General features: G+C 45.8%; 2 protein-coding genes across 14 annotated transcripts in view; one reads left to right on the top strand and one right to left on the bottom strand.

Annotated features, from left to right (window-relative positions):
* LOC131193472 (zinc finger protein 383-like) overlaps positions 1-2,433 on the bottom strand; it is a 28,577-nt gene extending 26,144 nt beyond the window's left edge. For 2 of the 5 annotated variants that reach the window (XM_058173660.1, XM_058173658.1), the window contains exon 1: positions 1,513-2,433. The gene's annotated coding sequence lies outside the window, so the exon portion shown is untranslated. The remainder of the gene's footprint in view (positions 1-1,512) is intronic. The other 3 variants (XM_058173655.1, XM_058173659.1, XM_058173657.1) reach the window with 2 other exon arrangements.
* On the top strand, positions 6-21,403 carry LOC131193473 (zinc finger and SCAN domain-containing protein 31-like). Of its 9 annotated transcripts, XM_058173662.1 has the most exons (6): positions 6-429; positions 763-856; positions 1,096-1,195; positions 8,684-9,673; positions 13,533-13,638; positions 17,247-21,403. In XM_058173662.1, exons 4-6 carry the CDS (start codon positions 8,879-8,881, stop codon positions 18,263-18,265), a joined length of 1,920 nt encoding a protein of 639 aa, XP_058029645.1. In that variant the 5' UTR covers positions 6-429; positions 763-856; positions 1,096-1,195; positions 8,684-8,878; the 3' UTR covers positions 18,266-21,403. The 9 variants fall into 9 exon arrangements, with proteins under 9 accessions (XP_058029645.1, XP_058029644.1, XP_058029646.1 ...); XM_058173661.1 differs by lacking the exon at positions 6-429 and having other exon boundaries at positions 724-856; XM_058173665.1 differs by lacking the exon at positions 6-429 and having other exon boundaries at positions 838-852.
* Positions 21,404-26,742: the final 5,339 nt, after the last annotated feature.

The following is a 26,742-nucleotide window of genomic DNA, read 5'->3' as shown; positions in this document are numbered from 1 at the left end:
GGGGAGGTCAGAAGGGGTGCTATTCTTTGAAAAACCAGTTGGTCTCTTCGGCTAGATACACGCGCACTAACATATAAAGACGATCTGATTCAGAGAAGGTTCGGCCCCGCCATCCTTGAGGCTCCTGTTGCAAGGTCCCTTCCAACTCTGTTAATCTGAAACCTTTTTCAGGGCCGTTGTAACTTTGAATGGCCACAAAACGAACTGTTGTAAGTCAAGGACTATCTGCACTGTCCGAAAGGGCTCAGCAGGAGGGGCTGACCAATCCCGGATGCAATTGCAAGGAGGAAAAAAAAAATCTTTTAACCTTTTAACAATCTGCTCACGGAGAAGCTGGTGGGTGGGGAAAATGTAGGAAATCAGAAAGCAGCCGGGATAAATTCTCTTCATTTTACAAAATTAGGAATGGGACACTGGGATGAAGTACAGGTAGTCCTTGACGTTTTTTTCCATATACATGTACATATCCGAACTAGACTTTTGTTGTTTCTCTGTCATAATAATAATAATAACAACAGAGTTGGAAGGGACCTTGGAGGCCTTCTAGTCCAACCCCCTGCCCAGGCAGAAAACCCTATACAATCTCAGACAGATGGTTATCCAACGTTTTCTTAAAAATTTCCAGTGTTGCAGCATTCACAATTTCTGCAAGCAAGTTGTTCCACTTATTAATTGTTCTAACTGTCAGGAAATTTCTCTTTAGTTCTAAGTTGCTTCTTTCCTTGATTAGTTTCCACCCATTGCTTCTTGTTCTACCCTCAGATGCTTTGGAGAATAGTTTGACTCCTTCTTCTTTGTGGCAACCCCTGAGATATTGGAACACTGCTATCATGTCTCCTCTACTCCCCTCATGTATGTGAGTATATGCATGATTATTTATTTATTTATATTGTCATGTTTATGTAGTGTATATTGGAGGGGGTGACCCTTTGAGAGCTGTAGGGAATGAAATTTCATTTTAATGTATGCTGATTAGTGTACATTCAAAGTGACAATAAAGTTCCTATCCATTCCATTCCCATTCTAGTTCTTTTCTTGTTAAAGAATTAATTATCTTTTCTTGTCAAAAAATCTTTTCTTGTCACATGACCACAGGGACACTGCAACCGCCATAAATATGAGGCAGTTGCCAAGCATTGGAATTTTGATCACGCGACCACGAGGATGCTACAACGGCCGTTAAGTATGAAAAAAGGTAAGGTCGCAAGTCACTTTTTTCAGCGATGCTGTAACTTCAAACGGTCACTCAGTGAACTGCTGTAGGTCGAGGTCTACCTGTATAAGATGAACCCCAGGGGCATCTTAAGGCAACTTAAGTTGTGTGAACTCCCAGAATTCCCCATCCAAAGTGGCTCCCGACATCCAGAACTCTCCCCTGGGAGGAAGGATGCTTTAACCATCCGACCTCCTTTGGTTTATTTTATTTTATTTTTTTTTAAAAATCCATTATTTTCTTGGAAAAGGCAGGTGGGAAAGAGAGGTGCTTGCCACAGAAGCAAGGCCTTAGCTTACCTTCTTTCAGCTCGGATGCCTCTTTTCTGCGCTCCTCAAGGATGGAGGGTGCCTGGGCTGGGTGGATGGAGGGGAAGAATCATTAAGATCTGAAGAGTTGGAGGGGACCTCAGAGGTCTTCTAGTCCAACCCCCTGCTCCAATTGGAAGAGTAGAGGCTGGAAGGGATCGCAAGTGAACCTCCCACCCGACGCCAAAGCCTTTTCTTTGCTCGGCCGTTTGGTTCAGAGCGGGCGCCAAAGCCTCCCCCGAAGGCGCGGACACTTCGGCTCCATAGACCGGATCTCGGAGCCTCGGCCTCGAGGAAGACCAGCCCCTCCGAGGTCGCCGAGCGGGGGGAGCGAGGGAGAAGGAAAAGAGGCGGAAGAGAGGAGCTTCTTTTCGGGAGGCCCCGGCCAGCCGAGAAACCGGAGCCATCTGCTGGCCGCGCCGGCTTGCCGAGAGGGAGAAGCAACCGGAGGGCGCACGGGAGAGCCCTTTACGCGCGCTCCGAAGTGGAGAGGGAGGGAAGGAGGGAGGAAGAGATCCCCAAGCCCAGCTTCCCCAGCCAGCTGGCCGATCGGGGATGGTGGGACTTGTGGCTGGGCTGCCTGATCTGGAGGGTGCTAACTAGCTAGTTGAGTCCCCGGGCTGGTGGCTGCCTTACTATCTCCAACCTGGCGCCCTTCCCTTCCCTTCCCAGCGGAGCCAGGTGGAAGGTGCGCAGTGGAGTTGCCAAGCAGGCTTAGTGGTCGGGGATAATTATGGGAGCGACTCTGATCAAGAAGAGGCTGGGACACTACACTACTAACCAGAGCATATAAAACATTTGCTAGACCAATTCTTGAATACAGCTCCCCTGTCTGGAACCCATACCACATTTCTGACATCAGTACAATTGAACCTGTCCAGAAATATTTTACAAGAAGAAGTCTCCACTCCTCTGAATACAACAAAATACCTTATGCCACCAGACTTGAAATCCTGGGTTTAGAAAATTTAGAACTATGCCGCCTTCGACATGACCTAAGTTTAACTCATAGAATCATCTATTACAATGTCCTTCCTATCGAAGACTACTTCAGCTTCAATTGCAACAATACACGAGCACACAACAGATTTAAGCTTAATGTTGATTGCAGAATCTTGATTGCTCCAATCTTGATTGCAGAAAATATGACTTCAGGAACAGAGTTGTTAATACTTGGAATACACTACCTGACTCTGTGGTCTCTTCCCAAAATCCCCAAAGCTTCAACCAAAAACTGTCTACTATTGACCTCACCCCATTCCTAAGAGGTCTGTAAGGGGTGTGCATAAGAGCACAAGCATGCCTACCGTTCCTGTCCTACATATTTATGCTTATAGGGAATCTGGCTTCCCCGCTGACCTTGGCTTGTCAGGAGGTCACAAATATGATCGCATGGCCCTTGGACACTGCGACCTTAATGAAATAATGCCAGCTTCAATGTGTTCATCACGTGACCATGGGGATGCTGCAGTGGTCGCAAGTGTGAAAAATGGCCACAAGTCACTTCTTTCATGTCATTGTAACATTGGTCACTAAACAAATGATTGTAAGTTGAGATCTATCTATCTATCTATCTAATCTATCTCTTCTATCTATCTATCTATCTATCTATCTAATCTATCTCTTCTATCTATCTATCTATCTATCTATCTATCTATCTATCTATCTATCTATCTATCTATCTATCTATCTCTTCTATCTATCCATCTCTTATATCTATCTATCTAATGTATCCATCTCTGTCTATATCTCTGTCTATCTATTTCCCTCTCTCTATAATCTCTATTGTCTGTCTGTCTGTCTGTCTGTCTGTCTATCTATCTATCTATCTATCTATCTATCTATCTATCTATCTATCTATCTGTCTATCTATCTATCTATCTATCTATCTATCTATCTATCTATGTCAGTTTATCATTGTCTATATCTGTCTGTTTGTCTATCTTTATCTATCTGTCTATCATTGACTGTCTGTCTGTCTGTCTGTCTGTCTGTCTGTCTGTCTATCTATCTATCTATCTATCTATCTATCTATCTATCTATCTATCTATCTATCTATCTATCTATCTATCTATCATCATTGCCTCTGCCTGTCTGCCTGCCTGCCTGTCTTTCTGTCTATCCACATGCACATAGCTATCATGCTATTCCCCCGTCAGGGAAAATTACTTTACTTGGATCATAGGATATTCACAAGACATGACAAGCAAATAAATATTTTTATAACTTGGTGGCACATCCTGTTTTCTTCTCAGGAGAACATTCTGAGCCTATTTATCTGCAGCCCTTCCTGCGTATCTTATTTGGGGTAAGCAATAACTGGCTGATTAGCAAATAAACATTTGTTATTCTTTGTTTATACATATGCCCTTGTATCAGATGCAGCTACAGGGAATCACATGAAAAGCATTTAGTACAGAATCTCCTTTTTTCTCAAGACTTTTGCCAATAGTGATGTTTTCAGTTGCTTTTAGCAAACTTAACAAAAAGTTACTTGGGGTGTGCACTATTAAGGTTTCAGCTACATTTGTTAGTATCTGCTGTTTTGGGGTACCTGCCTAAAGTCTAATCCAGTGTTTCTCAATGCAGGTATTCCTTGATTTACGACCACAATTGAGCCCAGAATTTATGTTGCTAAATGAAAAATTTGTTAAGTGAGTTTTGCCCCATTTTACTACTTTTTTTGCGGCATCTGTTAAGTGAACCACTGCAGTTGTTAAATTAGCAGCACGGTTGTTGAGTGAATCTGACTTCCACGTTGACTTTGCTTGTCAGAAGGGCACAAAAAGGGAACACATGACCCTGGCATACTGCAACCCTCATAAGTATGAACCAGCCATCAAGCATCCAAATATAAATCACGTGGCCATGGGAATGTTGCAACGGTCGTAAGTGTGAAAAATGGTCATAAGTCACTTTTTTCAGTGCTGTTGTAACTTCGAACGGTCACTAAATGAACTCTTGTCAAGGTCTACCTGTATTTTCTCCAAAAAGCAAAGGATCCACTTCGAAGATGGGCATGGTTTGGCTTGTAAATCGCATGGCACCTTCTGGGTGTTCCTTTAAGATGGAGGGACTTCAACTCCCAGAGTTCTCCAACCAGCCAGACAACTTGAAGTTGGGGGGGGGGTGGGCTGTTGAAATTCTTCCATCTTAAGGTTACCTAGGTTGAGAAACAGTGTAAATGTACCCCAGATTTCATGAACCGCAAGGAGCTAGAACATCAGCTGCCTCCCCCATCTCTTCATGTTAAAGCTTGTCCTGCAACGCTCATCCCTACTAGCCCGCCCATCCTTCAGATTCACAGCCACAATCTCGAAAGATGACAGCTGGATAAACAACAGGAAAATAAAAATAAAAATACAACAACCTAGAAATAAGGAGAAATTTCCTGACAGTTAGAACAATTAATCAGTGGCACAACTTGCTCCAGAAGTTATAAATGCTCCGAAACTGGAAGTTTTTAAGAAGATGTTGGACAACTGTTTGTCTGAAATGGTATAGGGTTTCCTGTCTAAGCAGGGGGTTGGACTAGAAGACCTCCAAGGTCCCTTCCAATTAAACCTATTCTATTCTATTCTATTCTATTCTATTCTATTCTATTCTATTCTATTCTATTCTACTCTACTCTTCTTGTTAGTTGCGAAGTCGTGTCCAACCCATCACAACGCATGGACAATGTTCCTCCAGGGCTTCCTGACCTCTATCATCGTCTGGAATCCATTTAAGCTCACGCCTACTGCTTCAGTGACTCCCTCCATCCACTTCATTCTCTGTCGTCCTGTTCTTCTTTTGCCCTCAATCTTTCCCACCATTCCTATTCCTATTAATATTCCTATTAACATTCCTATTCCTATTAATATTCCTATTCCTATTCAACAAAGAATGTTCTTTCTGCGCCAACTCAGAAAGCTCAAACTGCCAAAGGAGCTGCTGATCCAGTTCTACAGAGGAATTATTGAGTCTGTCATCTTGACCTCTATAACTGTCTGGTTTGGTTCTGCAACCCAACAAGAAAGACACAGACTTCAGAGGATAATTAGAACTGCAGAAAAAACAATGGCTACCAACCTGCCTTCCATTGAGGATCTGTATACTGCACTAGTCAAAAATAGGGCTGTGAAAATATTCACAGACCCTTCACATCCTGCACATAAACTGTTTCAACTCCTACCCTCAAAATGACGCTATAGAGCACTGCACACCAAAACAACTAGACACAAGAACAGGTTTTTCCCAAACACCATCACTCTGCTAAACAAATAATTCCCTCAACACTGTCATACTATTTACTAAATCTGCACTACTATTAATCTTCTCATCGTTCCCATCACCCATCTCCTTCCACTTATGACTGTAACTGTAACTTTGTTGGTTGTATCCTTATGATTTACATTGATATTGTTTCCTGATTGCTTAATTGTACCCTATGACTATCATTAAGTGTTTCAAGTGTCATTCCCATCACCCATTTCCTTCCACTTATGACTGTAACTTGGTTGCTTGTATCCGTACGATTTATACTGATATTGATTTTTTCCTGATTGCTTAATTGTAGCCTATGACGAGCATTAAGTGTTGTATCATTAAGTGTTAAATTTGTACCCTATGGCTGTCTTTTCTTTTATGTACACTGAGAGCATGTGCACCAAGACAAATTCCTTGTGTCACAGTTGGCCAATAAAAAATTCTATTCTATTCTATTCTATCCTATCCAAGGGAACCTCCTGCATCCCAGCGCAAGAGAAAGCGCTTTGATTTCGGGAAAGGGCTCAGCGGAGCGAGGTACTCAGTGGGTTAAAGAGAGCGAGAGAGGCCGCTTGCTAGAGAGGCCCGGGCCTAGGAGAGAAAGAGAGAGGGGTTTAGTGTGGGGGGGGGATTTAAATACTCGATGCACCTTCCTGTGCTGTTTTAATCTGCCCTGTGTAAGTGGTGGGAAAGGGGAGGCGGGGGGGGGGCTCCTCCGGAGGAGCTGCTGGACCAACGGGCGGCGGGGGGCCCGGGGCGAGGCGCGCGCCAGTTAGGTGAGCTGCTTTTGCAAAAAAAAAAAAAGCGAGAGCTGCGAAGGGGCGAAATGCAAGGGAGAGCCGCCGGTGTTTTTCCCCCACCCCCGTCCTGTTCTTGAGAGGAGGGGAATCCCGTAGCTGCAAAGTCTTCCAAGTCCGGGCCTGTTTGGCTTTCCCGTCCCCCGCCCCCCCCCCCGGGGGCTCTGCGGCTAGGATGCACTACAACTCCCATCCCTCTGGTTCGCTGGAGCGGGGAGCGAGGGTAATCTTGGCGCCGTGCAAAAATTTGAAGATCGGGCCTGCTGGCTTCCCTGCTCCCAAGCTTTGCGGCTGGCTAGGGTGCACTACAACTCCCATCCCTCTGGTTTGCTGGGGGCGGGGAGCATGGGTAAAATCTCGCGCCGTGCCAAAATCCGTGCAATTTTGAAATCCGGGCCTGCCGGCTTCCCCGCTCCAGGCTCTTGAGGCTGGGATGCATAACTACAACTCCCATCTGCTCACTTCTTGGCTGAGAAGTGTAATTCTGCGTCGTGCAATTTTTGAAGTCCGGGCCTGCTGGCTTCCCTGCTCCAGGCTCTGGGGTTAGGATGCACTACAACTCCCATCTTCTCACTATCTTGGCCGGGAAACGTAATTCTGTGCTGTGCAATCCCGTTCCTACAGCTAGGATGGACTACAGCACCCATCTCCTCCCTGGCAGGGGAGCGAGGGCGATGTAACCCTGTGCCATGCCAAAAAGCCGGGCCATTTAGAGAGGGCAGCTTGTGCAGTGGCATCCCCGCTCTGCACCAATGTGTAGGAAGAAATGTGGGGGGAAATATTTATGCAGACAGGCAACTGTAATGGTGGGAATGATGGGCTTTGGAGTCCAGTGCCTCTTTTCAGGTTAGAAAAGGCAAGTGCTGGTCCTGCGGGTTTGCCAGCTCTTTGAATTGGCTCCTGCATCTAAGTCTGTTGGGGTGGCTTTGATCTGCCTGGATTAACAGGTGAAAGGTCTTTAGTTCTATTTGTTTATGTTTATTGCCTGCTTAATATTTGCATATCAAAGGTGTAAATAGCGGGCCAGGTTTTGATAGCCTTGGGATGAAAGTGCATTCCTTAAAAGTTGTGTTCATGATGAAATGATAAGTGTTTCATTATATAGACCCTTTGAGACAGTGGTGAAATCCAATTTTTTTTAGTACCGGTTCTGTGGGTGTGGCTTGGTTGGTGTGGTGTGGCTCGGTGGGCGTGGCTCGGTGGGCATGGCAGGGGAAGGATACCGCAAAATCTCCATTCCCTCCCCTCTTCTGGGGGAAAGATATTGCAAAATCTCCATTCCCACCCCACTCTGAGGTTCAGCCAGAGGTGGTATTTGCCGGTTCTCCAAACTACTTAAAATTTCTGCTACTGGTTCTCCAGAATCTGCTGGATTTCACCCCTGCTTTGAGAGCTGTATGCAACAAAATTTCATTCTAATATATTCCGATTAGTCTACATTCAAAGTGACAATAAAGTTATTCTAAGTCTAAGAGTTGCGGGGTTATTACTAATGTAGATACAGATATCGGATAGAAACCTCAACTCCACATGGATATAAGAGGGGGAGGGAGGTACAGTACAATCAGACTTGCAAGACTCTGGTGCAATAGCCACTCCCAATACAGGTAGTCCTCAACTTACAGCCACAATTGAGCTCAACATTTATGTTGTTAAGTGAGACATTTGTTAAGTCAGCTTTGTCCCCTTTTACGACCTTTCTTGCCACTGTTGTTAAGTGAACCACTGCAGTTGTTAAGTGAATAACGTAGTTGTTAAATGAATCTGACTTTCCTTGTTGACTTTGCTTGTCAGAAGGTCGCAAAAGTCGATCACATGACCGTGGGAGACACTGCAACTGTCATAAGTACATGCCAGTTGCCAAGCATCCGAATTTCCATCACGTCATCGTTGGGGAGGCTGCCGCGGTTGTGAGTGTGAAAAATGGTCCTAAAATCACTTTCAGTGAAGGCAAATCGCTTATTTTTTCAGTGCCGTTGTAACTTCGGTCGCTGAATGAACTGTCATAAGTTGAGGACCTCCTGTAAAAGTAGTTTTAGCCCTCCTGGGGAAATGGTTCTTGGTCTGGTCTTCTTGCTGGGCTGACAGTTTCTCATATTCTTTATTTTTCTCCTCAGAGAGGGCCACTTTGCTGCTGAATTATGTTGCATGGCCCATTGCTTCTTTAAAACCCTTCCCATCCTGGAGAAAACTGCCTTATCTGCCAGCTGTATTAGAGAGAGAGAAATTTTGGATATCCCTGCAGCCTTCTGGCCCAGGATTGACTGAAATTGCAAACTTTGTGGTCAGCGGGGCCTGCTTTTTGAGAGGCCATGGCGGCTGAGCAGAGAGCCAGAAGAGCTGATGGCATCCCAAGACACCGAGGGGTCAAAGTCGAAGAGCGTCAAACCGTCAGCCCGCGAGGGGCAGAAGGAACGGACCGTGCAGGGAAACTGCCTCGGGTCCTTCAAGTGGGCACCATTCGAGAGTTCCTAAATTGGGCTGCCCCACGGCAAATGAAACAGGAGCCTAAGGAGGACTTGCCCGAACTCTGGGAAGCACAATGGCAGGAGTTCCTCGCTGCGCTCCGGACCTCTCCTCTAGGGGAGGGACACCAGCAGCTGTCCGAGGGACCCGCCCCATGGGGGGACAACAAAGCCTTCTTCGCCTCCTTTGAACGTCTGGCTGGAACCTGCCAGGTGCCCCGCCGAGAATGGCTGGCTCGCCTGGTGCCCGTGTTGGGTAGGGAAGCCAAGGAGACCTACAGTAGCCTCAGCCTCCAGGACCGAGGCGAATACGCCAAAGTCAAGGCGGCCATCTTGAAAGGGGACGCCCTCCGGATGGAGGCGCAGCGCCAACGCTTCCGGCAGTTCCGCTACCACGAAGCCTGGGGGCCCCGGGAGGTGTGCAGCCAGCTTCGAGAGCTGTGCCGCGCGTGGCTGAAGCCGGAGAAGCACACCAAGGAGCAGATGTTAGACCTTTTGGTCTTGGAGCAGTTCCTGACCCTTCTACCTCAGGAGATCCAGAGCTGGGTGAGGGAACACGGCCCGGAGTCGTGTGCCCAAGCCGTGCCCTTGGCAGAGGCCTTCCTGATCAGGCAGCAAGAGGCCGAAAGAAAGGGGAAGCAGGTATGTCCGACAGAGCTGAGCTGCCGTGTCAAAATGGCGCAAAAATGGTCGTGTGGTGATGAATTTAAGTGTCGTTTTGTATTTTGCTGAAAGAGATCTTATCACAGATAGTCCTTGACTTCAGGACCGCAATTGAGCTCAATGTTTCTGTTGCTAAGTGAGACATTTGTTAAGTGAGTTTTGCCCCATTTTACGACCCTGTTTGCCACAACTGTTAAGAGAATCACTGCCGATTCTCTTAGCCGTTAGTATCACGGCTATGAAGAGAATCTTGCTTCCTCATGGACTTTGCTGGCCAGCGGTCGTAAAAGAATAGCATGGCCGTAGGGACGCTGCTTCAGTCGTTAAGTGTAAAGAACGATCCCAAGTCACTTTCTTCAGTGCCGTTGTAACTTTGAATGGTCACTTAACGGAACTGTTGTAAGTCGAGGACTATCTATATATTCATCCCAACTGCATCCCAACCGGTGCAAGAAGTTTTGGAAGGAGGCAAAGGTGATACGAATAACTTAGTAGGTGCGTTATGACCATAATTGAGCCTGGAATTACGGCCGTAAGTCATGTTGGTTAAGAGAGTCATCACACAACCAACTCAATTTTACCACAACTTTTTTTTTTTTATTTACATTTATATCCCGCCCTTCTCCGAAGACTCAGGGCGGCTTACATTGTGTAAGGCAATAGTCTCATCCTATTTGTATATTTATATACAAAGTCAACTTATTGCCCCCGCAACAATCTGGGTCCTCATTTTACCTACCTTATAAAGGATGGAAGGCTGAGTCAACCTTGGGCCTGGTGGGACTCGAGCCTGCAGTAATTGTAAGCAGCTGTGTTTAATAACAGGCTATCTTACAGCCTGAGCCACCCACGGTTTTTCCCAGAGTCATTAGGGCAAATTGATGATCATTAAGTGAATGTTGCAGTAATTGAATCAGAATAGAGTTGGAAGGGACCTTGGAGGTCTTCTAGTCTACCCTCCTGCTCAAGCACTGAAAAAAGTGACGTATATCCTATCCTCGCACTTAGGGCTGTCCTAGCATCCTCATAGTCATGTGATCAGAATTTGGACGCTTGGCAAGTGGCAGGCATTTATCACTGTTGTAACATCACGTGATCACAATTTGCAGCCTTCTCAGCTGGCTTATAACAAGCAGTGTCAATGGGGGAAGACGAGTTCACTTAATGACTGTGGCGATTTGCTTAACCACCGTGGCCAAAATGGTCATCAAATCAGGCGGGACTCGGTTAACAACCAGCTTGCTTAACAGTGGAAATTCTGGTTCCCATTGCGGTTGTAAGCCGAATTCAGTTCGTTCAGTAACCAGTCAAAGTGACGACGACACTGAAAAACAGCACTGACCGTTTTACACTCTTACGAACACCGCAGCATCCTCGTGATCAAAATTCAGACTGTTGGCTTCAAACCGGGGTGAAATGCTACCGGTTCACTCCGGTTTGGGTGAATTGGTAGTTAAAAAAAAGCTACTGGTTCAGTCAAACCGGTAGTTAAAAAAAGCTACGATCCGACGATCAGCTGTGCTGTGTAGTTTTGCTTCGCTAGAAAGCAGAATTTCCTGCTTTCTAGCAAAGCTAAACCGCGCAGCACAGCTGACCTGCTGTTCTACTTACCTTCCCAAGCCTCCTTTCGGCGCGTACTGCGCATGCAGCAGAAAATCCTGCTTTCTAGCAAAGCTAAACCGCGCAGCACAGCTGATTGTCAGATTGTAGCTTTTTTAAACTACCAAACTGGTAGCTTTTTAAATGCACAGCGCACATTTGGTGCTCACTGTGCATGCGTGCGCAGTGTGTGTTTGCTGCACATGTGCACATGCAGCACACGCTTGGCGCACAGCGTGCATGCGCAGCCAGCAAACTGGTAGCAAACTGGTTAAAATTTTACCACTGCTTCAAACTAACTCATACTTACGACAGTTGCAATGTCCCAGGGTCATGTGGTCACCTTATGTGCCCTTCTGACCCTGCAAAGTCAGTGGGGAAACCATATTCACTTAAGGACGATGTTACTAACCGAACAACTGCAGTGATTCCCTTAACACCTGGAGCAAGAAAGGTCGTGAAACGGGGCAAAATTCACTTCGCAAATGTCTCACTCAGCAACCGCAAGTTTGGACTGAATGGTTGGTTGTACAGTAGTGGCCAAAATTGTGGAAATCTTTTGAAAAAAGTGTTTTCTAAAATTAGCTAATAACGCCACTCTTTTTTTGGAGTAGTACCATAAAGTTATATATCAATGGAAAGATAATTTAATCAAGAATGTAATGCAATAACTTTTATGAAGGATTTGCTATTAGAATATCAATTACAGTATAAAGAAGAAAAGTGAAACACGTAGAAAAAACGAAATACACAAAAATTATCAAGTTAGTTAATACTTGGTTGGGTAACCTTTAGCATGAATTTTGGCCTTACAATGTCTTCCCATAGAGTGAACCAAGTCTTTTAGTTCTGCAGCTGTTATAATGTGAAACCAAGGGTTTTTTTTTGTAAAAAGTTTTTTTTATTTTTTAACATACACACCAACATACAATGCATTTTTTCTGAACAGAATATTGGCCAGGTTTCAAATTTATACAACTTTTAGTTCATCCAACACATTTTATATGCTTATGTTAATATTTTGCCTTTTCTCTCTGATTTTTATTTTCTTTCTCTTATTTACGTTGTATATGTAATCTTACCCTTCTCCCTGAATTCTAATAATTTATCAACTTCCCTCTTTTCCCCCCCCTCTCCTTACTCCCTCTAAATTAAACCCTTTATTTCCCATTTAATAATTATAAAATTTTATATATTCTACTTGTCAGCTTTGGAAGCCATGTTAGGCCGAAGGCTTCCACACGCTGCCACATTCCTCTATGGGAAAGGAGGGGAGGAGGGTGGTAGTGCAAGGGATTATTAGACATAACAACATTTTTCCTGCTGGTCAAGGTCAGGCTAGGTTCCCATCTGGAGAAGGAGTGGCTTGAGTGATGCTTCGAGGGTTGAGGAGTCATGAGGGTGAGATCTTGGAGTTTGTATTACTGAGGGAGGAACCCGGATCCCCAGTTTCGGTTTTCATCCAACTCTGCCAGTTTACCTATGCTAGTAAAAGAACTTTGAAAGATGTTGGCTTCGGAGTCTTTTCTGCAGGAGGGGTTTTCTGGAACGTTGACACAACTTATCAAACATTAGAATCATTCATATATTTGCAATTTCAAAAACAATTCATGTAATATTAACCATAATCAAAAAAGAAAAAAAACCCTCAGTTAATCTTTATAATATAATTTATAATGCTTTGAGTAAATTCCATAATTGCAATTAAAGACTTTTTGTACTTTCAAATTCCATTATTAATATTTAAACCATTCAATATATTGTCAGCTATTTTTTTATGCTTTCAAATTCCGTTATTAATATTAAACCATTTATTATATCACTAACTATTTTTTTATTTTCTTCTTTTCTCTCTGTTTTTGTTCTGCGGCTGTTATAATATGAAACCAAGATTGAATGACTGCTTCTGTTAACTGGGTTTTATTGCTGGGTCTCTTCTGACTAACAAGTTTCTTTAGTCAGCTCCATAGATTTGCAATTGGGTTAAGGTCTGGGCTATTCCCAGGCCATTCCAGCAGTGGAATAGGATTATCTTGAAACTCCCCCCCACACACACAAAAAAAGTGGTCTTATTAGCCATCAAACCCCAAAAATACACTTTTCCCAAAAGGTCTCCACTATTTTGGCCACTACTGTAAGTTGTGGACTACCTATATATTGTCTGATTGGAGTTGGTCATTAAAGGTGCGGCCAGGGATAAGATGGCTTTCTAAGGCCTTGCTTTCTGTTCTTCTTTCAGACTCGGGGAACTCAAGTGGTGAGCTGGGCTGAGATGAAACCGTCTTCTGTGGGTGCTGGGCTGAAGCGGATTCACCGAGAGATGAATCAAGATGCCAGAATCCTGGGTAAGAATCTCCAGCCTTTTGGTCCTTTGGAAGCGGTAAGACCACCTGTCTCTCAATCAGCTGTTCTCCAGGGTTGTGGGGACGCCAAGACCTAGAATTCTTGTCCAGAAATCAGGGGTACTGATAATTCTGGGAATTGCAGCCTCAGCATATCTAGAAGGTGGCCCTGTGAATCCTGTCACTTTTGGTGGAGCATGTTCTGACCTAAGCTTCCCCAGCGGCACGAAGCCGAGTCCTCGTCCCGATAAACCTCTTTTATTTAATTTACAATGGATTCCTCTCCAGCAAAGTCTTTCTTCCACAGTCTTTCAAGGTAGTTCACAATTACGGACCTTTGTCAGGCTTGGAGAGTGGCCAGGCCGATATCTTTCAGACTTCCTCAATACTTGGCAAGAATGCAGTAATGAGCTAATTGTCTCCTGCAAACTCCACTCCCCTTTCGCTCCTCTTTTATTCCCTCTGGGAGGGGCCATTCATCGTCCACTTGTGGCCTTACTCCCACAATAAGCTCTTCCTTTCGTCTGGCGACTCTGCGCATGCGCAACTGGGAACAGGCAGCAGCTGTTTGTCTGCCTCACTGATTTCTGACTCCAAAAGCAGCTGATAACTGGCATTCGGCCCTGGCCCCATCTTTGCTTCCGATGCCAAGCCCTCATCAAAGCCTTCCCCAGACTCCAGGACTAGCCCACGTTCCTCCCCAACCTCCTCACTGTCCGAATCTGCTGCCAGATCTGCTGGCGGGCCACAACAGAGCAAGCAGGCCGTAATAGCTCAGGCTGGTAAGAAGCCTGTTATTAGAAACACAGCAGCCTGCAATTACTGCAGGTTCAAGCCCGGCCCGAGGTTGACTCAGCTTTCCATCCTTTATAAGGTAGGTAAAATGAGGACCCAGATTATTGGGGGGGCAATAAGTTGACTTTGTAAATATACAAATAGAATGAGACTATTGCCTTATACACTATAAGCCGCCCTGAGTCTTCGGAGAAGGGCGGGATATAAATGTAAATAAATTTAAAAAAAAAAAAAGCAGAAATGACTAGATATGCAGTAGATTAGAGGTCCCCAACCCGTGGACTACAGACCGGTACTGCGCTGTGGCTTGTTCAGAACTGGGCTGCACAAGTAGTGGGCGGTCACGTGGAACCATCCCCTCTCCACACGCACACACACACACACACCACTGGCACCAATCCGCAAAGTCGGAAAGATGGGGAGCGCTGCAATAGATGATCCTGAAAGTATCCTAAGCTTGCTTCATGTAGGGCTTTGCAGATGGCAACCAACCCCTTGAATTGTATTTGGAAGTTGGTTGACAACCTTCCCAGATAAGAGCAGACAGGAAACACAACCAGATGAGCTAAACTCGATTTTATTTTTAGGCTATATTAACAGAATGGGCTTGGAAGTGGCTCAACAGGCTAATGCAGTCTGTTATTAACACACAGCTGCCTGCAATTACAATTACTGCAGGTTCAAGCCCCACCAGGCCCAAGGTTGACTCAGCCTTCCATCTTTATAAGGTAGGTAAAATGAGGACCCAGATTGTTGGGGGGGCAATACAAGTTGATTTTGTATATAATATACAAATGGATGAGACTATTGCCTTACACAATGTAAGCCACCCTGAGTCTTCGGAGAAGGGCGGGATATAAATTCAAATAATAATAAAAAAAGACTGGTATAAGCCTGAAAGTACAGATTTCCTGCTGTTTCTGTTTATAGCCTGATAAGTTAGGCTGAGGTTCCTTTCCGACTTTCTTTCTCCGCCTGTTATGCAGCTGTTGGGCTATGCCCCCTCCTATCTCATCATTCCCTAGGCAGCATCTCTCTTCCCCCCACACCCAACCCCGCACATCCCAAGGTCATTCTCACAGAATGGGACAGTTTGCTGTAGCCGTCTTGCCACAGCCATCTAGCCACGGTCAACTTGCGGACAATTCCACCACGGGAGAACTCAATGCGATAAGTGTTATCTGCCTCCGTTTCTTTGATATTAAGAGCAGTCATGGTGCAGTGATTAGAATGCAGAACTGCAGGCTACTTCTCACCTGTGTGGATCTGCTGGTGCTTTGTCAGATCCGAGTTCTAATAATAATAGTAATAATAACAGAGTTGGAAGGAACCTTGGAGGTCTTCTAGTCCAACCCCCTGCCCAGGTAGGAAACTCTACACCACTTCAGAGAAATGGTTATTTGTTATTTTCTTTAAAATTTCCAGTGTTTGAGCATTTACAACTTCTGCAGGCAAGTTGTTCCACTTATTAATTGTTCTAACTGTCAGGAAATTTCTCCTTAGTTCTAAGTTGCTTCTCTCCTTGATTAGTTTCCACCCATTGCTTCTTGTTCTACCCTCAGGTGCTTTGGAGAACAGCCCGACTCCCTCTTCTTTGTGGCAACCCCTGAAATATTGGAACACTGCTATCATGTCTCCCCTAGTCCTTCTTTTCATTAAACTAGACATACCCAGTTCCTGCAACCGTTCTTCATATGTTTTAGCCTCTAGTCCCCTAATCCTCTTTGTTGCTCTTCTCTGCACTCTTTCTAGAGTGTAAACATCTTTTTTACATCGTGGCAACCAAAACTGAATGCAGTATTCCAAGTGTGGCCTTACCAAGGCATTATAAAGTGGTATTAACACTTCATGTGACCTTGATTCTATCCTCTGTTTATGCAGCCCGGAACTGTGTTGGCTTTTTTGGCAGCTGCTGCACACTGCTGGCTCATATCTAAATGGTTGTCCAAGATCCCTCTCACAGTTACTGCTATTGAGCAAGGTACCACATATACGGTACCTGTGCATTTTGGTTTTTTTGGCCTAAATGTAGAACCTTACTTTTTTCACTGTTGAATTTCATTTTGTTAGATAGTGCCCAATGTTCAAGTCTGTCAAGATCCTTCTGTAACTTGAGCCTATCTTCTGGAGTGTTGGCTATTCCTTCCAGCTTGGTGTCATCTGCAAATTTGATGAGTTCCCCATCTATCCCCTTGTCCAAGTCATTCTGCTGGAAGCATTTCCCATAATCCGGGCAACCATAGCCCTAAGACATCTCGTCCTGCTGACTGCTGTCAGCAGTTTGATTCTGACCGGCTCAAAGATTGACCCTGAGCCTTCCATCCTTCTGAGGTCAGTAAAATGAGGACCCAGATAGTTAGGGGCAAGAGGCTGACTCTGTAAACTGCTGAGAGAGCGCTGTGAAGCGCTCTATAAGTCTAAGGGGTCTTCCTAATATTATTTTTGTCAGTGCAAATAATGTCAAAGAAACAATGGTGGATAACCTTTATCACATTGAGTTACCCTCTGTAGAATTGTCCGTTTGCAAGTTATCCTGCAGTGAGTTGGTTGCAGCAGGATGGCTGTGGCGAGAGTTCCTACACCTTCATCCCCAGTGCAGTTTGCGAGTGCGACTTGGCCTTAATGTGAAGCAGCCAAGGCTGCCCATAGCACTCTTTTCTGGACTGCTGCAACTTGCAAATGCTCTTCAAGGGCAGCCCCAGGTAGAGCACACAGTAGTAGCCCAGCCAGGAAATGACTGTGGAGTGGGGGTGTGGAGGAACCCCAAATGTTTACTTGGACAACCAAGTAAAGCTTCTCGTTCCTTTTTGTTTCAGACTTGGGGAACTCTAACGGGGAGCATGCCGAGAAGGCCCTGAACCGAATTACCGAAAACGGGGTGAAGGCTCCTGGCAGAGCTCAGCTGGGCCAGAGGAGCTTCCAAAATCCCGATAGCAGGACCGCTTTCCGCCCAAGCCCGGCCTTCTTCAAACACCAGCGGGTCCACGCAGCGGAGAGCCCGCACCAGTGCCCTGATTGCGGGAAGCATTTTACACAGCGTTCGAGCCTGACCATCCACCGGCGGATCCACACGGGGGAGAAGCCGTACCCTTGTCCCGAGTGCGGGAAATGCTTCCGCCAGAGTTCCAACCTTTTGAAGCATCAGAGAATCCACTCGGGGGAGAAGCCCCACCAGTGCCCGGAGTGCAGCAAATGTTTCGCCCAGCGCTCCAACCTGCTGATCCACCAGAGGACCCACACGGGCGAGATGCCCTACGTATGTGCTGAGTGTGGGGCCTGCTTCAGCCAGCACCGGGGTCTGGTCACTCACCAGCGGATCCATATGGACGAGATGCCTTACGGCTATGGTTGCCCGGATTGTGGGAAATGCTTCCAGCAGAACTCGGATCTGACGAAGCACCTGCGGGTCCACACAGGCGAGAAACCCTACAGCTGCCCCGAATGTGGGAAGAGTTTCAGCTACAGTTCCAACCTTAGCAAGCACCAGCGGATCCACACGGGCGAGAAGCCGTACCTCTGCAACGTGTGCGGGAAAAGCTTCAGCCATTTGTCGACTCGCAACACCCACCAGCGGGTCCACACGGGGGAGAGGCCTTACGGCTGCACCGAATGTGGGAAAAGGTTCATTTCCAGTTCCAAACTCACCCGGCACATGAGAACACATTCCATATACACTCCTTACATCTGCAATGAATGTGGGAGGAGCTTCGGTTCCCATTCGGCCTTGACCACCCATCAGAAGGATCACTCGGCTGAGAGTTACAGCATGGGCGGCTTGTGGGAGGGAGCCGAGCAGGGCCCTAGCGACTTCATGGGCAGGGTGTCCCCTCTGTGACTGCGGCGGAGTTAGCCTATTCCTTACGAGACTACTAGTTCAGGGTGCTAGTCCCTAAGGTATTGGAATATGGCAGCCTAGCCTGGCTTGTGGGGGCCGGATGTGAGAATAGAGAGAATGTCGGGCTATAGAATTTAAATGTGGTGGTTTTGGAAGGTAGAGTTAGGCTGGAGAGAAAAAAAAAAAAGATAGAGTAGTGCAGAGGATGGAGGCTTAGATTGTCAAGTTAGTTTTAGGAAGAAAGCAAAGCCTTCGCAGAAGGGAGAGCTTTGAAGCTGGCTGCTCATTAAAATGGCTTCCCCACCAGGCCCCAAGCCAGCCTATTTTGAGCCTTCCATTATTAGTGTAATCCCACCCCCTCTGCTGTAATTTAGCTATCTAATAGCTCTGTAGATTCCCCCCCCCCCAATATTCAGGAGCAAGTTATCTGTGATCATTGGGCACTTGAAGGTAATAAGTGAAAACTCTATGGCAGTGATGGCTAACCTTTTTACCGTCATGGGCCAAAAGCAGGAGGAGCGCGAGGGGTCACATGCGCACGTGCCCACACCCATAATTCAATGCGCCCCGCCCCACGGTGTGTGACACACACACACACACACACACACACACTCCCCCTGCTTTTGATACATGATGGCCTGGTGGGCCTGGTAGGCCCATTTTTTCATCCTCCCCAGGCTCCAGAGGCTTCCTTGGAGCCTGGGGAGGGCGAAAACAGGCCTTCCCCACCCCTCAGAGACCCTCTGGAGGCCGGAAACAGCTTGTTTCCTGACTTCCGGTACTCCTGGAAGGCCCGAAAATCAGCTGGGCGGAGCTGAGCTAGGGCAACGCTCGCGTGCTCACTGAATATGGCTCCGCATGCTACAGGGTCGCCATCAGGGCTGTATGGTCTCTGAAAGAGGAAGGCTTGAGTTATGATTTAGCAGCTGAAAAGCAAAAAGAACCACCATAGTTGTGGAAAAAAAAGGGGGGGGGAAATCCAGAGGTGGACAAAATCTCTAGTTTTGAAGAACTAAAATGTATTTTATAGTAGTGGCCCCCAACCTTTCGGGAAACAGGGACCGGTTCTGTGGAGAGAGGTTTTTCCATGGTGTGATTTCAAGTGCTGCCTGCATCCCTCGGATGGGGCTTTGCTTGTTGGCGAGGCCCGATTTCTGGCATGCTGTGGCCCAGTGCCGGGTCAGGGATTGGGGATCCCTGTTTTATAGGATTTAATTTTCCTCTCCCCTCCCCTCTCCTCCCGTCCTGTCCCATCCGTTCCTCTCCCCCCCCCCCAGTATTGCTAAAATCCAACTTGAAGATGGTGTCAAAAAGTTTTTGACATACTAAATTAGCACTTCATTTCGATGGTGCCATTAAGGTGAAGCATTGCAGGTTATGCACTGTGTCCAGTTATCCCCAGTTTAAAACACCAGTGCATATGGTTTCGGGTGGCAAGGTGACGTTCTGAATTGGGTGCCCATTGCCTCCCTTTGCTCGGGCAAAGTTTCTCAATCTTAGCTTCAACTTTTAGGAGGTTTGGACTTCAACTCCCAGAATTCCCTAGCCAGTCATGATGACTAGGGAATTCTGGGAATTGAAGTCCACACCTCTTAAAGTTGCTAAGCTTGAAAAATATGTGCTAGACTTTTCAGAATGCAGAAGAACCGTATATACTCACATGTAAGCCCATGTGTGAGTAAACAGGCCCTAAATACTGAAAAAATCCTGAAAAATGTGTCACTCACAGATAAGCCAACCTGCATTTTTCATGACAGTTGGGTTAAAAAATTCAAGGGCCTGCTTAGCTACAGATGGGCCTCTGTAAGATATATGAGCAATTTTTACAATGTATTACCGTATATATTAATGGATAAGCCAAGTCTGATTTTGGATATGTTTTGGAGCCTAAAATTCTTGGCTTATTTGTGTATATACATGGTAAATTACAAAAGAGAGAAGGTTCTGGAATAGAATATTGCAGGATATAGTCCAGTGGTGGGATCCAGCCGGTTCTATCCGGATCGTGTGAACCGGTAGCGGCGACTCCAGGCGGCTCCGCCCACCTGCCTGGATGTAATGTGTGACTACTGCGCATGCGCGCACGCTCACATTTGTGAACCGATAGGGAAAGTAAGTGAATCCCACCTCTGATAATAGTCCTTGATTTACAACCATTTCATTCAGTGACTTTTGACTGGTTCTCACACTTATAATTGTTGCAACTTACAATTGTTGCAGCATTCTCACGTGATCAGAATTTGAGCCCTTGGCAACTGGTATATATTTATGGTGGCTGCAACATCCCAGGGTCATGTGATCCCCATTTGAGACCCACCCAGCCAGCTTCCGACAGGCAAAATCAACGGAGCAAGCCAGATTTGGTTAACCACCATGTGATTCACTCAACCGCAGTGATTTACTTAACAATCCTGGCTAGAAAGATTATAAAATTGAGTGTGGATTCATTCAACTGCCGCCTTGCTTAGAAACGGAAATTCTGATTCCAAGGACCTAAGTCATAAGTCAAGGACTACCTCAATTTCACCCGGCCTTGCTCTCTTCTAGCATACTCCATTCTGTTCTCTCCAGCCTTATGTCCTTCATTTTTACACAGAAATGTAAGCAATATGCTCCGTCCCATAATTGGGTAGACCAGGTTGTTCTGATAGACTGGTCCCACCAGTGGAAAAACTCCACAGATACTAGTATCCCCATCAGGTATACCTGAATAACTAACTCAATTATCAAGCTAATTTAGATCTCCCACTTTGTATTTAGAGGTCTTTTTTTTTGTGTGAAATCATGTTTTATTTTTCGCTAGAGCAGAGGTGGGCAAAGATGGCCCCTTCGTGTGGACTTCAACTCCCAAAATTCCTGAGCCAACATGGCTGACTCAGGAATTCTGGGAGTTCAAGTCCACAAGGCATGAAGGAGGTCATTGTTCTCCATCCCTGCTCTAGACCTTTGGCTTTCTCAAGTTTGTCCCTTTTAGGTAGATGGGGTTTTGAGTGACCCCCAAAACGGTCTTGTCACAAAGTGGCTTTCATTAACTTTTCCCAACCTGCCCTCACAAGCATACACACATTCATACAAGACCCAACGTTTCATAAGATTGCTGCCGAGAAGGCGGCGCTCTTATAAAGTGGTAGCCAAAAATCAGAAAGGAGTCTTACTGGCTCCCTTGCCAGCCAACTTATTTTATAAAGCGGTCAACGCTTTTCGTTTAAGCTGCAGTTAGCTTCATTGGATGCACAGAGTGATTCACGAAAGCTTATGTCGATTGTACGTTTGCTCAAAGTCAGCAAATTCCGTCATCTGGTGGGAAGTGGCGTGAACATTTGGATAAACCATGGTTTGCCTAGCAACGCTCCAAGATGGCGGAATTCGCAAAATTGCTAAGGCATAAATACAGATCAGTCCTTTACTTAACGACTGTTCGTTTAGAGACGGTTCCAAGTTACAACCACACCAAAAAATGTGATCTATGACCCGTTTTTTACACGTCCGTTGCAGGTCACATGATTGCCATTCAGACGATTGGCAACTGGCATGTATTTGTAGCAGGGGTCTCCAACCTTGGTCCCTTTAAGACTTGTGGACTTCAACTCCCAGAGTTCCTCAGCCAGCTTTGCTTTGCTGGCTGAGGGACTCTGGGAGTTGAAGTCCACAAGTCTTAAAGGGACCAAGGTTGGAGACCCCTGATTTATAGGATGGTTTCGCCATCCTGTGGGATCATGCAATTCCTTTTTTGGCGGCTTTCTGACAAAGTCAATGGGGAAGCCAGCTTCACTCAACAACCCTGTTACTAATTTAACAACGGCTGTGATTCACTTAGCAACTGTGGCAAGAAAGGTCATAAAATGGGGCAAAACTCTCCCAACTGTTTTGCTTAGCAACAGAGATTTTGGGCTCAGTTATGGTTGTAAGTCAAGGACTACCTGTAAATTGGAGTGTGAACCACGGTTGACTGAGTCCCACAATCTGGGAAGGTAAATCTGAACAGGCCTCATTATAATGCCAGGGCCTATGTGTCCCCATTGTGTTAAGAGGAGGCTGAGAGGAAGATTTGATCCCCTTCCATCTTCAATGACTCTAATCCCCATTAGTGGGTGTCCTTGACAAATTATTTTCAAAAGAACGTGACTTTGGACAAAAAGAGCATCCTTTAGTCCAGTGATGGCGAATCTTCTTGCTGTCGTGTACCAAAAGTGGGGGGAGCGGGGGGTCGTGGCCACACCCATAATTCAATGTGCCCCATTGCCTCCGCGCTGTGTGCGCAACACCCTCCCCCTATTTTTGGCACACGATGGCACAGTGGGCCTGGTAGGCCCATTTTTCACCCTCCCCAGCCTCTAGAGGCTTTCTTGGAGCCTGGGGAGGACGAAAACAGCCTTCTCCACCCACCCTGAGGCCCTCCAGAGGCCAGAAACAGCCTGTTCCTAGACTTCTGGTGGGCCCAGAAGGCCCAAAAATCAGCATGCGCACCAGAGCTAAACACTCATGTGCCCACCACTATGGCTCCGCGTGCCATAGGTTCGCCATCACAGCTTCAGTCAATTAACAGTAAATAATAAAGGAGAATGTAGGTTTGGATTTCATTGGCTGCCTGGTTGCTAAGCATCTAATGGGGAAAACACCTGTGTGTTTAAGGAAAGCAGGTATAAAGGAGAAAAAAAACTGGTAGGTTTGTATAAAACGTATGAATAGAGTAGAGAAAATGATAAAGGGTAAAGGTTTGCTAAGTAGTAAAATGTGAGGGAAATTGAGCAAGAAGAGATTCAGGACAGACAAAAATAAACAAACATTCCTCGACTTAATAACAGTTTGTTTAGTGACTGTTCAAAGTTGACGACGTCACTGCAAAAAGTGACATTACCTTTTTTTTCATACTTACAACCGTCACAGTATCCCCGTGGTCACGTGATCAAAATTCAAACACTTGGCAACTGGCAAGTACTTATGACGGTTGCAGTGTCCCGGGGGGGGAGGGGGGAATGTGCTCCCCTTCTGACAGTAGGGAAGCTAAATTCACTTAACAACCGGGTTGCTAACTTAACAACTTCAGTGATTCACTGAACAACCGTGGCAAGAAAGGTCGTAAAATGGGGGCAAAACTCACTTAACAAATGTCTCACTTAACAGCATAAATGTTGGGCTCAATTGTGGTCGTAAGTCGAGGACTACCTGCAACAGAGTTGGAAGGAGCCTTGGAGTCTTTTAGTCCATCCTTCTGCTTAAGCAGACAAGTGGCTGTCCACTTTAAAGCCTCCAGTGATGGAGCACCTACAACTTCTGGTGGCAAGCTGTTCCACTGGTTAATTGTCCTCACTGTTAGGAAGTTTCTCTTCAATTCCAGGTTGCTTTTCTCCTTTATCAGTTTCCAGCCATTGTTTCTTATCTTGTCTTGCCTTCCGGTGGAAAATAGGGTGACTCCCTCTTTTTTGTGGCAGCCTCTCAAATATTGGATCAAAATATTGGAACAATATTTGAATAGTAGAAGGCCGTAAGCAGGGTAAGCATTCAAAACAAGGGAGGACGGCGTGCCAGATGGGGCTGGACCACGAATTTTAAAACCATTGCGCCTCCCCCCCCCATTATTAGATGGAAATGTTAAGGGCTTCCTCTTCTTGGTTATATACTATTTTACAGGGTTTTTCTTCTTCTTTGTACTTTCTACTGCAAAATAGAGGAGGTGGATGTCCTCTCAAGAAACAAATACCATGAATACCACTAAGTGTGGTAAGGCCACACTTGGAATACTGCATCCAGTTTTGGTCCCCACGATGTAAAAAAGATGTGGAGACTCTAGAAAGAGTGCAGACAAGAGCAACAACGTTGATTAGGGGACTGGAGGCTAAAACATATGAAGAACGGTTGCAGGAACTGGGTATGTCTAGTTTAATGAACAGAAGGGCTAAGGGTGACATGATAGCCGTGTTCCAATATCTCAGGGGCTGCCACAAAGAAGAGGGAGTCAAAACTATTCTCCAAAGCACCTGAGGGTAGAACAAGAAGCAATGGGTGGAAACTAATGAAGGAGAGAAGCAACTTGGAAGTAAGGAGAAATTTCTTGTCAGTTAGAACAATTAATCAGTGGAACAACTTGCCTCCAGAAGTGAATGTTCCAACACTGGAAGTTTTTAAGAGGATGTTTGTCTGAAGTGGTGTAGGGTTTCCTGCCTAAGCAGGGGGTTAGACTAGAAGACCTCCAAGATCCCTTCCAACTCTGTTATTCTATTCTATTCTATTCTATTCTATTCTATTCTATTCTATTCTATTCTATTCTATTCTATTCTATTCTATTCTTTACTGAAGGATTGCAGTAACAGAATTATGGAAGTGTGAAAACATGGCTCCCCTTCTTTGCGTTTGCTTTCCAAGGAATCGGGGGAAGTCCCTTCTGAGGTGCTTTCTCTACTCCCATTCCTTCTGTGGGCTGAGAGGCCTCTTATCTGATGCCCTGGTGGTGGCTCTCCTATTCCTCAAGGATACAGGTAGTCCTCAACTTACAGCAGTTCTCTTAGTGACCATCCGAGCTTACAACGGCATTGAAAAAAAGCAACTTACGACTGTTTTTCACACTTATGACCATTGCAGCATCCCCATGGTCATATGATCAAAATTCAAACACTTGGCAACTGGCTCATATTTATGACGGTGTCAGTTTCCCGGGGTGTGTCTGTCATGTGATCCTCTTTTACGACCTTCTGACAAGTGGGGAAGCCAGATTCATTTAACAGCCATGTGACTAACTTTAATATTCATTTAACAACTGTGGCAGGAAAGATTGTACAATGAGGTGAAATCTGCTTAACTGTCTCACATAGCAAAAGAAATTTTGAGCTCAATTGTGGTCCTAAATTGAGGACTACCTATGTTTCCCCTGACTGTTGCATCCCTTCCCCATGTAGCAGCTTCCACAGGTTTTTATCCTGAAGGCAAGATAGCCAGTTAGGCTAATAGACAAAACGAGAGGCAGACAACTGTGTGTTGTTGTTGTTGTTAACTAGGGATTAATCCCCGTGTCTTCCCACTTTTAGCTTGACATGTTAGCCAATAGGTGGGCATAGCGTATCCCTTAGATTTTAGTTAGTGTAACCTGGTTTCGTTGGATGAACTGCAACGGGAAGGCTCACACAACACACTAAGCCAAAGTTAGGCCAACTCCTATTAAGGCTTAGCCGTGTGTGAACTCCGCTTCGTTCTCAGGTTGGAGTCCAAATAAAGTTCAAAACCAAAGAAACGTCGTCGTGTCATTTGATATGATGGGAAAACGATTACGGGTTGGGTCATCCCAAGGGGGCTTTGCTGTGGGAGATTTTTTGGGGGTGACATGCAGACCACAAAGCTGGTTTTAGAATGAAGGTGTTGAAAGGCTCAGGGGGCAGATAGCAGCTAAATAGTGGGAATAAACACCTTGGGATAAAGTGTGTTGTGATAGGTTGATTTGGGAAGAAAAGAGGGACAGTTTTAAACCTGAAGTACTGAGGTGATTGTGAACCTAAATTGTCTTTTTCTAATCGGAGTAACCGAATTGGAAGGGGGCATGGAGATCTTCTAGTCGAACCACCTGCTCAAGCAGACCACCTTATACCATTCCAGACAAGTGGCTGTCCAGTGGTCAAATCTGAACCAGTTTACTATCAGTTCGGTGGCTGCACATGCGCTCTGGGTTGTAAAAAAATGCTTTTAAAAGTAAAAAAAAGGCTCTGACGATCGCGCGGCTCAGCTGTGATCATCGGAGCCTTTTTTAATCTTTTAAAAGCATTTTTTACCACCTGTTCAGGCGAATAGGTGGTTAAAAAACGCTTTTAATAGGTAAAAAGGGCTCTGACGATCGCACGGCTCAGCTATGATCATCAGCCTTTTTTTTAACCTTTTAAAAACATTTTTTTACAATCTATTCCTACCATCTGGGCAGGAAAAACGAGCGAGTCGGAAAGAAGCAGCAAGCGGGCGATTGGGCGATCGGGTGGGCATGGGCGGTGGGGGGAGAGCGGGAGGGATTTTTGCTAGTGGTTCTCTGAACCACTCACCGCCATCGCTACCGGATCAGCTGATCTGGCCCGAACCGGGAGCATTTCACTCCTGTGGCTGTCCAATCTCTTCTAAAAAGCTATATTGCTGACATTTAAAGCAGGGGTCCCCCAACCCCGAGGCTACACCCCACTACCGATTTGCAGCCTGTTCAGAACTGGGCTGTGTGAGTGGCAGGCGTGTCTGTGCACGCAGCTCCACTTCTGTAAGTGGCGGGCAAACGTATGTGCAGACATTGAATCTCCACTCCTGTGAGCGGCAGGTGCTTGCGCTCATGTGCAAAGCTCTACTTGTGTAAGTGGTGGGCACTTGCACTCTTGCACGAAGATCCATTCCCTCACACAATTGGAGCTGTGTGAGCCCGTGCCTGCCACTGGCAAAGAATTGGCCCCTCCCCCTGCCAAGCCGGAAAGGTTGAGAACTGATCTGAAGATAGTTAACTGGTTAACCAAACCTTC

Source organism: Ahaetulla prasina, chromosome 2 (assembly GCF_028640845.1).
Source record: "Ahaetulla prasina isolate Xishuangbanna chromosome 2, ASM2864084v1, whole genome shotgun sequence".
NCBI classification, from domain to species: domain Eukaryota; kingdom Metazoa; phylum Chordata; class Lepidosauria; order Squamata; family Colubridae; genus Ahaetulla; species Ahaetulla prasina.
Note: the sequence above shows the minus strand (reverse complement) of the source record. Positions and strands in the feature narration are given on the sequence as shown.